This window comes from Podarcis filfolensis (assembly GCF_964270895.1).
Source record: "Podarcis filfolensis genome assembly, chromosome: 4".
Taxonomy (NCBI): Eukaryota; Metazoa; Chordata; class Lepidosauria; order Squamata; family Lacertidae; genus Podarcis; species Podarcis filfolensis.
In genome coordinates, this window is record NC_139607.1 from 70,758,163 (window position 1) to 70,770,979 (window position 12,817).

The 12,817-nt window shown below is 38.9% G+C and overlaps 1 protein-coding gene across 50 annotated transcripts in view; it reads left to right on the forward strand.

Annotated features, from left to right (window-relative positions):
• ABI3BP (ABI family member 3 binding protein) overlaps positions 1 to 12,817 on the forward strand; it is a 151,790-nt gene that overhangs the window by 43,621 nt on the left and 95,352 nt on the right. For all 50 annotated transcript variants that reach the window (XM_083611404.1, XM_083611402.1, XM_083611435.1 and 47 more), the window contains exons 3-5: positions 7,892 to 7,960; positions 8,545 to 8,677; positions 10,412 to 10,593. In XM_083611404.1, the coding sequence (XP_083467530.1) occupies positions 7,892 to 7,960; positions 8,545 to 8,677; positions 10,412 to 10,593 (384 nt within the window). The remainder of the gene's footprint in view (positions 1 to 7,891; positions 7,961 to 8,544; positions 8,678 to 10,411; positions 10,594 to 12,817) is intronic.

Consider the following 12,817-nt stretch of genomic DNA (forward strand, 5'->3'; position numbering starts at 1 on the left):
TTTCCAGCTAAGAATGTATAGGATTGTAGCCTAAACTGATTAAGATATAACTTTTCAGGAACTATAATCTCTGTAGATAAAAGTGTTAATGTCATTGTGCTCCATTGGAGAGCTATGCTACTGGAGCCAAAGACAAAGGCATCCATATTGTTAGGTGTACTCAACACCATTTCGTTCAGTGGATTTAAGAACACCTGACAGTGTTGGCTTGTATTTTCCATAATCCTTATAGCCTATCCAGTTGGCTTTAACAGAACATGTCAATTGTTTTCTCTACTAGGAATCACAAAAATGGAGAGAAACTACATATACAGTTCAGCAGCCGACTCACATTTGCTTAAAACTATTGCTGTTAAAACAGATTCATGGAACAGTGAAAATTCAAAACAAAAGATTAAAAATAAAATTACACAAAGAGTTTGGAATGAAAAGCTGTATACTCCCTAACCTAGCCAGACACAACAAAGCATGTTGATGACCTTCACAAAGTGCTTTGTTCTGCTTCAGTTATAGAGTTTGTGTGGCCATGCTTCACTAAGATTAAGTGATACACTCTGATATAATCTGGTGGTGCACTGCATTTTGTTTTGAAGTTGTGTTTTAAATCAGCTGGATAGCTCAGTTGGTTAGGGCATGGTGCTGATAACACCAAGGTTGCAGGCTCGATCCTGCATATTCCTGCATTGAGTGGTGGCAGGAGTTTGGACTAGATGACCCTCAGAGTCACTTCCAATTAAAGAGGTAAATTAATATACACTTAATATACAGTGGTAACTCGGGTTACATATGCTTCAGGTTACAGACTCCGCTAACCTAGAAATATTACCTCAGGTTAAGAGCCTTGCATCAGGTTGAGAACAGAAATCGTGCTCCGGTGGTACGGCGGCAGCAGGAAGCCCCATTAGCTAAAGTGGTGCTTCAGGTTAAGAACAGTTTCCGGAACGAATTAAGTACTTAACCCGAGGTACAACTGTACTTGTTTATTTGAATATAAATACAGTGGTACCTCGGGTTACAGACACTTCAGGTTACAGATTCCACTAACCCAGAAATAGTACCTCGGGTTAAGAACTTTGCTTCAGGATGAGAACAGAAATCGCGCAGCGGTGGGAGGCCCCATTAGCTAAAGTGGTCTTCAGGTTAAGAACAGTTTCAGGTTAAGAATGGACCTCGAGAACGAATTAAGTTCTTAACCTGAGGTACCAGTGTATTCACTTTTATGTTTCTTATTAAAAAATAGGCCTATTGAAGTCTTCCCTCATATTGCAACATGCCTGCTTAAAGCAGATTACCCTAGGCCAGGACTCAACGCTTGATGATCTTTGAGATAAGGAAACACATAAAAGAGCACTAATCCTAAAATCAGCTGCTGGCACACATTAGAACAGCCACAAGGATGTTAATAGCTTGAATAGTTGCCTGCAAGGCTGTATCTGACAATTTTTTCATACATGGAAGAGCAGCTGGTCTGGAGATTTTGAATACCCTCTGGTGATTTGGGGCAACTTTATGTCTTTGTACTCCTGGGGTGGGCTTCCTACACACACAGTTTCTGGGAAGTGACTCCCACTGAATTTAGTTCTGAGTAAACACATTTAGCATCACATTCCATGTTTCTTAATCCTGTTTTGTATCAAAATGATGAGATTGCTCACAATCTTCATAAAGAATGCAGATTGCTTTGCGAGCTTGCAATTTGAAAGTGCTGCAAGGCCCTTTCTAGTAGAAATAGCTCTACCATGGTAAGTTCAAATTATTTCCATGAAGAGAGCTAATTGTCATTGCAAAAACATCATAAGAACGTATCATTGACAGGTGGAAGTTAGAAGAGCACAAAAGCTTCTAAAGTCTCCTGCTGTGTTTACATTTAGGACAGCAGCATGATTGAAACTGACACTAAAAGGAAAGAGCTGTGTTGATCTTTCAAATATGATTCAGTCAGAAAGAAGATGCCCAAGCTCGGATTAAAAACTACTATTAAAAACTGAAATAACTTGAAAAATTGTGATAACCTCCAATTTTAAGACATGTCTTTAAGCCTTATTAAGCAAAATGTGCAGACTTCATGACAGCATCTGTAGCATTTTTTACATTGCACTCAAAAAAGCTATTAGACGAAGTTTGCGTTTATGTGTTTGTGCACACACATGCACAACGTTTGCTTCACTGTAACAACAGTGTAGACTGTAGTTGTGCCATCTTTCTGCCCTTTACAGAAGTACAGTGTGAATCCACAGAGAAGTCAAATTCAACCAATTCCGTTAGGGTATACATGATTTCAGAAACCGAGTAATGGCTTGCTTTATTTTGGTTATTTATATGTTCAGTATACTGTACAGAGTGGTCCACTGTCCAAACTGAGCGGTTAAGACTGCAGTCTTACAGTTATTTTCCAATCAAACTCAATAGGTTTTGTTTCCTGGAAGATATCATATAGTATTGCAGGCTGAATGACTTACCTGTTTCCTCAGTAATGATCATCACATCTCAAAAGAGATCCTGGAAGTATGGAGGAGTCTTAGAGAAGAGAATGTAACAAGTTTGAGGACATCGTGAAATACTCATACGCTGTTCCCTGCCAAGTCTCAGCATTTTCTAGATGGAATAGATAGTGATTAATGTCAGCTTTGGACAAAACTCAAGCAGAAATTGTGTGCTTCTTCCAAAGTTGGAAGTCAACCATTGTGAATTGCTCAGAAACTTTAGTTGATCAAAGCCTACAGAATACTGTGTTTCATACCTTTATAGTTATTGTTCTCACAAACATTTACTGACATGACCTGTGCACAGTTGAATCGTGTGATTTCCAGCTCTTAATGGTTTGATATGCATATATAATCATTGTGATTTTTGTGTATCAAAACATTTACCCCTTTAAAAAAAACAGAGAGGAAGAATTGGGTCACTGGATGAATTTATAGCTTGCATCCAACCATTCTTATGAGCAACAGTGTATGTGCTGTTGCATGCAAGAATTTCTGCATAAGAATCTCTTAAATTGACAGGTTCTCTTATGCTGGGTTGGGGACGGAGAGGCTTCTCTAGGGAAACCTTTTTCCTTAATAGATGTCCACAGTCACTGCTAGCAGACAGGGGCGTAGGAAGGCAGGGCAGGGGGGCAGTCCGCCCCGGTGCCATCATGGAGGGGGGTGGCAAATTATCAAGGACCCATTACTGCCCTACTAGGGCGGTTCATAAAAAAAATAAAAATAAAAATGCCTGCTCCAAAGGTCTTATCTTACTACAATAGGGATTATATAGCCACATATGAAATTTCATGCATATCAGTTAATATCTTGACCCTCCTCCACAAAAATAGCTGTTCACTTGGCCATTTTCCTATGTCGTGAAGGCTGAAATTTCAACAAAGCACGTACCTTTGCTAGACTCTTTTCAGGCACCCGCTAAAAGCATTCTTCTTTAGGCAAGCATACCTAGATGCTTAGGAAGTTAAAGTAATTTTAATCTTAATATGTTAGCTTTTGTATGTTTTAAAGTAGGAATGTTAATTTTTCTTTATTTTACTGCTGTGGTTTCTTTTGTTTTTTGTTTTGGTAAACCACTTTGCAGGTTTTTAAAAATAAATTTTATTAAATAAAAAAACAATAAACATAAATAAAATAACACAAGCCAAAACACAATCCATCCTGTGGATTTAAGTATCTGTCCATAGTCGCCTACTTGTTATCAGAGGCTCAGAATCCACATTCCTTTGTAAGAAAATATGAAAACCATTTTTGCAGGCCCTCCCTAAAGAAAAATCAATATGGGGGATGACAAGACATTTTCCGCAGCAGGTACCACCTGACCTTCCTACACCTCTGCTAGCAGAGAACTAGTACCTGAGCTTAGCTGACATGCTTTCTCCTCAACAATATGCAAGCATTGCCCTTAGATAATACTAATATTGCCCACTTATCTCTCTGCTGCTGTTCCATAAAGTGCACTATGGACAGATACTGAACAAAATGTGCAAATAGTAGAGTTCCTGCAAAAAGGTTTACAGCATAATAAAAACAAGAGTCAGAAGGAGAACAACAACAACAACAACAACAACAACAACAACAGACCAAGATGAAGTAATATAATTTAGAGATGGTGAAGATTAGTTACAAGGATGGAAGCTGGGCTGTTTAAAAAATTAGCTTGTAATCTTCTATAATAGTTCAAGAAGGAACTGCAAGGAAAAATGTTGAATTGCAGCTTGTAACAATCATTTCAAAAGGACAAAGAGCTGCAGCACTGTGAATGTAACAAAGGAAAGAGTTTTAAAGACTCCGAGAAGCACAAGAAAAGAGTGAACATGAATCAAAGTGAATTATAGGACTGGGACAAAAGTAAATGACAGACTGAAGGGAATGGGTAGGCGAATAATGAGAAATTAGGATAGACAGAGAAGAACCACCATATAAGTATTAAAAGGTAAAGGGGAAGATATATTGAAAATGAAAAGGAGCATGAAAACAATGAAGAAAGCAGCAATTGATGTTAGCAACAGATCAGAGAACAGAAATTAAAGGTTTGAGTTGTGAAACATGAAGCCAGTGTAAATAATTTTATATTACTAATGAAAGCCTTGGATAATGGTTTTACATTCCGGTTTTGCCTGTAAACCGCTCTGAGACCTGTGGGAATAGGGCAGTATATAAATTCAATAAATAATGATGATGATGATGATTTATTGGTTCTGATGGAGACAAAAGGATGAATTGAGGTTATCAAAGGAGAAAGAATCAACTAGTTTTAGCAGGTAGCATTTATTAACCTAGGAGAGGGAGAGGGGAGAAGAATGTGGCACCTCACAGTGCCAACCATCTTCTTTCTGCCACCTAAACAGATGTCCATAATCTGTACTGGAGGGCAAGGGTCATCTGGGCAAGGCCCCTCCCTACCAGTAGAAGGAAAAGAGGGAAACTGGGTTAGCCCTGAGCTTCCCAAGAACAGTAGGGCGAGAAGCATCTCCCTTCCTCATTCTGCAAGAAAGGAAGAAAGAGAATTGGTATTCAGCTCCAGTCCTACATGAGAGCAATCTGGACCTGCGTGCTAGGTCTCTGCCCACATCTGTGATTTTTCACAGATTGCATTTTTCTAAAATATTAATCAGTGAATAGATACCAGTTTAAAACTTTCTTTTATTGAAAATTAATGTTTTGTTTTGCTTTTTTAAAATCTCTTTGAGGTTTTATTACAATCAAGTCTTTTTAAAATTCAGTAGTCATAGAATCATAGTATTCTTTATATTCAATTTTTAAAAGTCTGATTAAAATGTTTACACCTTGAGGGCTTTGGTTAGCCCCAAATAATCCTTTTATCAATGGAGGAAATAGATATAAGGTTTTTTTGTTTGCTTTTTGAATATATTTTTGCAACAAAAAAGCTTTTCTCTCATAAGCATTGTTTTAATCAGTTTATTATGATCAACTCTTGGATGAAGTTAGCTGGTTTTCACTAGAAACATTTACGTGAACTTACGGCCTCTAACCACAAAAGCATGTGTTCTTCCAGAGCATATCAAATGTACTAAGAATTTGTGAGCTAGTGAGTAAAAATATCAGTGAGTTTGGCTTTGGTTTACTTCATTTCATTGTTTCCGACAAAGAACAATGTTTCTGAAACAATTGCAAGCTGGTTCTCAGAAAATACACCCAGACAGCAATTTATTCTGACACTGGAAAAAATGTGGTTAGGTTTATAAAAGAATCCTCTGCTTATGCAAATTATTACTATTGTAACAGAGTTGTAAAAATATCGGTATGTGTGTATTTTGACATTCTCATGTGGCCTAATTTATCTGCAACTGTTTCTAAAGAATTATTAGTGTGGTGATCACACAGGGTCCCTGGACGTTTGATGGTCTATTGATCCCTGTGCCACCACTGTGCTCGCTTCCCCGCTGCCACCAACCCGTTTCTCTCGGGTACACACTGAATCCAGACAGTTGTTAACATTAAACCAAATAAACAAGTTTATTTTATAAGCATTAACAAGTTTATGGTTTCAGATAATTTTTCTTGTCAGTTTCTTAACCTTAGTTTCTTTACTGGCCTCTATACCTTCCTAATACCTTCTAACTGATTATCCCAACTGTTTAACTGACTCCTCTTAACGGATTCTCTCACTCTCTCACATCAAACTAGCCCAACCCACAGACTTATCGTCCCTCTCTCTTCTCTAACTCCAGCTGACTTCTTAACAACTCTATCTCTAACCCTAACGCTTCCCCTTGGGTTCCTATTGGTTAATCATTAACACTTAGTTAACCCTTTCCTTATGACCCAGTATGATGTCACACACCTAGGAGGGCAAACACCACAATTAGCTATTTGATTTACAGCTTTATCTTTATAGAAATAGCATTTCCACAGCTAAATTATATACCATTTATAAAATACTCTAAAATTTAGCTTTTTTCATGCTTCCTTATGTGTCAGTAGCCCAAAGGGCAGCATTTTTTAGAGACCAAATCCACACAGAGTTAGGCATGGTCCCATTGAAATGGACTTAAGCATGTCTCACTCTTTAGGCCAATGTGTTTGCAGCAGACTTGGTAATAAAGAGGTGAGATACTTTGTTGGCAAATAACTGCAGCGGGTTAATTACTGCCTATTAATGTTAAATCCAAACTTCCAGTATGGGTAACTATTTGCTGTAGGCATCATTTTACTGCCAGTAAAGCCCAACTTTTACAGCAAGCTCTTCTCAGCTGAGTTGATTGATATATGCCCTGATCCTGACACCTTCAAGCCCCACATGCTAGGGTGTCATGGGAGGGTCCTGTCCTCATCACTGTCCCGTGAGCTTCAGATGAGTGAGTTCGAATGAGCTCAAGAAATTCACCTCCCATGTTGCCCCAAACTTTTAAGACTTTGGCTTATCCACTTAAAAATTGAAATAATAGTTAATTGGTTCATTACTATATGTCACAGTAGCTGCTTAATTCAAAGGCATAAATCTCTAAACCAACACAACAGTCCCGTTTTAATATCTTCAGAGCTTGTCCCTTGAGATGTTCTTTCCTTCTTTTTCTTCTTACTTAAAAAAATTCTTCTTACTTAAAAATGTATGCAGTGGTACCTTGGTTTTCGAACATCTCCATTGACAAACATTTTCAGACGCCCAGAAGTAAATGCTTCGGTTTTCAAACACGCCTCAGAAGTCGAACATGCCACATGGCTTCCACTGAGTGCAAGATCCTGACGCCTAGCTGTCAGCTATTGAGTTTTTGGTTTTCAAACATTTCAGAACTCGAATGGTCTTCTGTAACGGATTACGTTCGAAAACCAAGGTACCACTGTATATCACTATTGTGTGTGTTCAAGTATTTCTATTCCTACTTAACCCTCAACTTTTTTCCTCATACTTTTATTACTTGCAGGAAAATGACATGACTACTTATAATGAGGTTGACCTAGGGAGCACGGTGAAACTCTGCTTGTGCAGTGGGGTTTCCCTGCGTCCTCTCCCTCCTCCTCACAGCCCCCTATGTCCCTCAAAGTCAACTCCTGGTGGTTAGAGGACTCTGTGGAGTGGTATAGGATGGAGGGCAAGGGGCTGCAGTGGATTAATCAGAATTGAAGGCAGGGAAATGCCTTGCCTAAGTGGTAGTGGCCTCCCACTGGTGAAAGGAACATTTGGATCCAAATCAATAAGTAGGTATGTTTTTGTTTTTAAAACATATCAAAATTTTGTCATCTCATAGACTGGGAACAGAGAGCCTGTGGATGTTCTTCTATAGCTCTCATCATCACTAACCATTGACCATACTGACTGGGACTGATGGGAATTTAAGTCCAACATACGGTTCTCCATCCCTGCCATACGTAATAATAAGATGCAATGTACACTCTTAAGTTTGTTGGATTTTACAAATGATCATCCTAATGCTTTCCAGACGCAGAGCCAAGATACTTGATTGCAGTGAGGCCAGCACCTGTTCCAAATTACAAGAAACCCTGCTCAGGTATTGTAACAGTATTAAACATTTTTTTCCATAAAGAGTTAGAAGAGAAAACATTTATTTGAGATGGCAGATAATAATTCTGCTAGTTCTGTGTGTTTATGTCAAGATACCCCCTGAGTGTTGAGATAGTGCCATGAGGGAGTCAGGGAGTGTGCCTGTGGTACAACACATTTCCGCAACGGCCTTTAATGTTCAATGATGATGATGAAATGTCTATCTGCCATAGATAAACAGTGATGGAATATGTACTTTCCCAGGCCCCTTCACTCTGAGGAAGGCCATGTTGTGCTTCCTCTACTCATGCATGTAAATTCATGGGGGGGGGGGAATGTGAAGCATTGGAATGTTGAATGGTGGTCCTGAAATTCAGGTGACACACTAAACTGAATTCAGTTTACCAGCTATGCCACATTCCACACACACACACACACACACACCCGTTTGTGCAGTTTTGGGTGATCTGCCAAAAAATTAAAAAAGGACCGGTGAACTGCTGGAGGACCACAGTACATGGTTGGGTCAAAAGTTATGCAGGCCCTTCAGATATATAAAATTGTTTAAAGTTTCTATGCTTTCTTACATAGGTAAAACGAATACACCAAAGCCCCTCCAGCTGGTAATAGGCACTTTAACTCCAACTTCGGTCTTCTTGTCCTGGGGGATCTTAGTCAACCCAAAGCATGATTGGACCACAATGAATAACTGTGCAAATGACAGGTAATCAACTGAAAGATACAGCTAATGAAGATTACAGGATGGTGTTTTGCCCATTTGGCTTGGATTCCAAGTTGCTGCTCTATAAATGGAAGGATTTTGCATTCACAGAAGGATAGTTGAGCTTGTGGCTATGCCACCTGCTTCACACACACTCTGTGCTGTTTTTGATGATCACTCAGAACAAAACAACTGTTGAAGGGGTTCTTCCACAGGTGCAAGATCCTAATCACAGAGCAGAAGCATAGGATCCAAACCTTTATAATTAAGAGGCATCAGAATGTTGCAATGAAACCTAACAATTTTGGTCAGAGCTTACCTTTTTTCATGTTCCTTTTTATAAGTGCCAAAAATACCTTCCATTTTTTGGCATTTTTTGGCACATTGCAAACACATATGCTATTTCAGTGCTATTTCTTGGAACTTCTTTGGGCTCACATTCCTCAGCCGCATTTGCCCACAATGCCTGTTGGCTGTGGTGGTCCACATTATTTTGTCAACAGTGACACTGTGGAATGATAACGTTACAGGTACTAGTAAACAAATTCATATTACTCATGCCAGATGAATTGGTGTGAGACTAAATGAGGGCTGTGAGATGAAGATGAAAGAACATGGGAGCATTAGCTGAGCAAAAAAAATGTGAATATATGGCAGGGTAAGAATTTTTCAACTGTCTGATCAGCCGTGGCAAACATGCTACTTTTTGAGATGACTATCGAAAGCAGAGAACATTGACACAAATATAGTGTTGGAATAATTCCTGTAACAGTTTTGGACTTGAAGTCTCCCTTCCCTAAGTCACAATTCTATGTTATTTATAGTTTAATTTATCAGGTGGCTGTTGCCTAAGAGCTGTTGGCACCTTTTTCCATATTGCTTTCCCTGCATGAACCTCATATTACTCTCAAATGCTGCCAGGCTTGATTTTAATCTCAATTAGATCAAGCTAAATCTGTAAGAACTGCTGAATTAAGTGGCATAGTTGGAATAAGTTGAGAGGACATTTAAGATTCCTTCATGTTTTTTTTCCTGGAGGCCAATCAGTTATGAACATGATGCAGTAACAACAAAAATCAATGCTGATTATTCTCCCCGCCCCCCCTTGATTGATTGATGAGTTCCATGGAAGAAATAAAATAAGCATATTAGAAAACTAGGGCATATTTTTAAGGTGGGAAATTCTAGAGAAGACATGTAGTTGAAACAGATTTACATCAAGCATTAAAGTAAGCTTTAAACAACTATCATTCTGTCAGAAAAGTAGTTTATGAGAGCTGTTGCTTTCTTATGCTTTACTTAGATTTTCAGGTCAAATTTATCAAAATCAAAATTTCTAATTCTGGGGTTTCTTAAATGTTAAATCTGTGAAAAGTTGCTTAATGGTGTCTGTTGATTAGACAGTACAACTCAGTAATGTTTTAAACCCATATTTGTTTATTCTAATGAACTGTGGAGCTTGGATTTACTATACTGGCAATAAGCAAATGGTCATTTTGGCTGCTCAGAATAGTCACTTTCCAGTGATTGAAATGAGTCTAAACTAACAGAGAATCAAATATTTGCATAGAGAATCCTCAGGAAGGCTATAGTAAATTTCAGTCTTGAATCCCAGAAGCAAAATGATACTGACTACATCACCTATTGTTCCTTAAATGAAAAAAGCACCACAGTACCTTATTTTAAATTGTATTTCCCCCTTTGATTAGAAGTATCCATTTTCTTTTTCTCAACTAGGTTTTATACAGTCCGCTACAGAGAAAAGGACAAGAATAAGAAGTGGGTTCTCCAGCTTTGTCCAACAACAGAAACTGTGGTGGATAATCTGAAACCCAACACAATTTATGAATTTGGAGTGAAAGACAATACAGATAATGGGGTCTGGAGCAAGATTTTCAATCACAAAGTGGCTGTGCCTGGTAAGTAATGTGTATCTCTTCCTGAGCAGAACAAGATGCTACAGGGTAGGCATTTATGCACATGTCAGCTCTTTTGAGACATAAAGTAGGTGTGGCTTCTATTCTTTACCCCCAAAAATGAGCACATGGGTGAAAGAAGTGAAACCTTCCATTTCCTGCCTTGCTGTACTGTGTGCTATTGCTTTCAGCAAACTTCCCTCTGCCAGGCTCACTTCCATTATTTAAATGCAGCAGAGCAAAGTAAGGTATGGCCGGGCTGTGCATGGGTTTCACTCACATCCCCTGTGCTCTCTTTTCTTATTGCAATAATAGACTCCCTACATCTATGCATGATGCAGACTTAAGCACAGCTGTCCCATCATGTCATAGTTTGGCTCCATGTTATTGAAGGGAAAGGTCAGGTTATTGGCATGTTATGCAGTCGTTAAAATTATTAATGTCAAGACTTGCACTTGACTGTACTGCATGCTGAGAATCAATAAAAAATTAGAGATGGTTTTAAATTCTTTTTTTACAAATCTGACATCACAGCATGCCTCCAAACAGATTTAGTTTGCTCTCCAGTATTAATCTGCACTATGAGACATTTCATGAACTCACACCTGCCTTTTTCTATAGGGTTTCTTGTAGTCAAATCAGTGCAGTGCAACATGTCATATTTTAATAACCTGCTTCATTGTTGTTGTTCGCAATAACATGTAGCACTAGCCTGTCCAATGTGAACAAAGTCCTGTTGAGGCTGTTCAGGGTGCGTGTACCTTTAATTAGAAGTTTCCTGTTTGCAGATCTTTCTGGATTTCTTTCTTTCTATTGATCACAGCTAGGAGATTAATGTTTTAATTGCACTTTGAATAGCCTTTCTTAATTTGACAACTATTGATTTCTGCTCCTGCAAAATCAGAGTGGATGTCTCTAATTCCTGTTTCCCTTGGATTGCTTTCTCTCCCATTTTACGTGGCAAAATAGCATCATATCCATTTTGTTACATCCATCTATTCCTACAGTACTAGCATTTGTTAGTGCTTGGCATTGTCTTTCATACATAATTGAAGATTCCATTTTTCTGCTCATTCACCTGAAAAAACTACCGTACTTTTCCGTCTTTTAGACGCCAGGTGTATTAGCCCCCCCCCCCACTTTGGGGGACTAAGTTTTAAGAAAATGAGGGGAGATGGCCCAAAGTTGTAGAGCCTCCCCCCCCACACACACAGCTGCAGACAGGAAACACTCCCTAGATCATTTCCCCCGTGCAGATAGGGAGTGTTTCCCTTTCTCAGCAGCATCGAGGGAAGTTGTGCTTCAGCCAGCCAGCATCCCCAGATCGCTCTCTGCTTGCGGCAGCATCTCCCTCCATGCCACTACAGTGGTACCTTGGGTTACATACGCTTCAGGTTACAGACTCCGCTAACCCAGAAATAATGCTTCCGGTTAAGAACTTTGCTTCAGAATGAGAACAGAAATCATGCTCCGGCGGTGCGGCAGCAGCAGGAGGCCCCATTAGCTAAAGTGGTGCTTCAGGTTAAGAACAGTTTCAGGTTAAGTACGGACCTCCGGAACGAATTAAGTACTTAACCCGAGGTACCACTGTATCTGTGTATTGGATGACCCCAGTTTTTTTACATGATTTTTGTGTCAAAAAACCTCGTCCAATACAAGGAAAAATACAGTAGGTTCTGAAGCAGCATATTTGCTTCCTTAATTTGGGTTATGGTTGTTTCATTTTATTTATGGCATACATTTTTGTTTTATTCTGATTTAAAATCTTTCATGCATGCAGTAGAAAACCTTTTGTGTCTGTATGGAATGTTTCTCAAGCTGTGTAATGTCCTCTATTTTCTATATTAATTGCTGAGCCCACACTACAATAATCTACATAAATTCAGATTAAAATAGACAATTTACAAATACTACAAATACAGTTTACAAATACTAAACCAAAAACAGGTCTTTGGGCTTCGTCCCAACCAGCAAACCAGCCACATGTATAGAGCTCCCAATCTCTGCAGGCCTGCATGCTGTCTTGTCACTTATATGCCAGTTCCTTCCTTTTCAAAGTGTTGCTTCAAACCATAGTTACAATGGAAACTCTAGCTCGCGTTAATAATGGTTAAGCATGGTGCAACCATAACCATTACTATATTTAAACTTTCAATGTGGATTTTGTGTGCAAGAATAAATATTTTGATGGAGCAAGAGGGTCAATTCCCTACCCTTGAACTGTTGT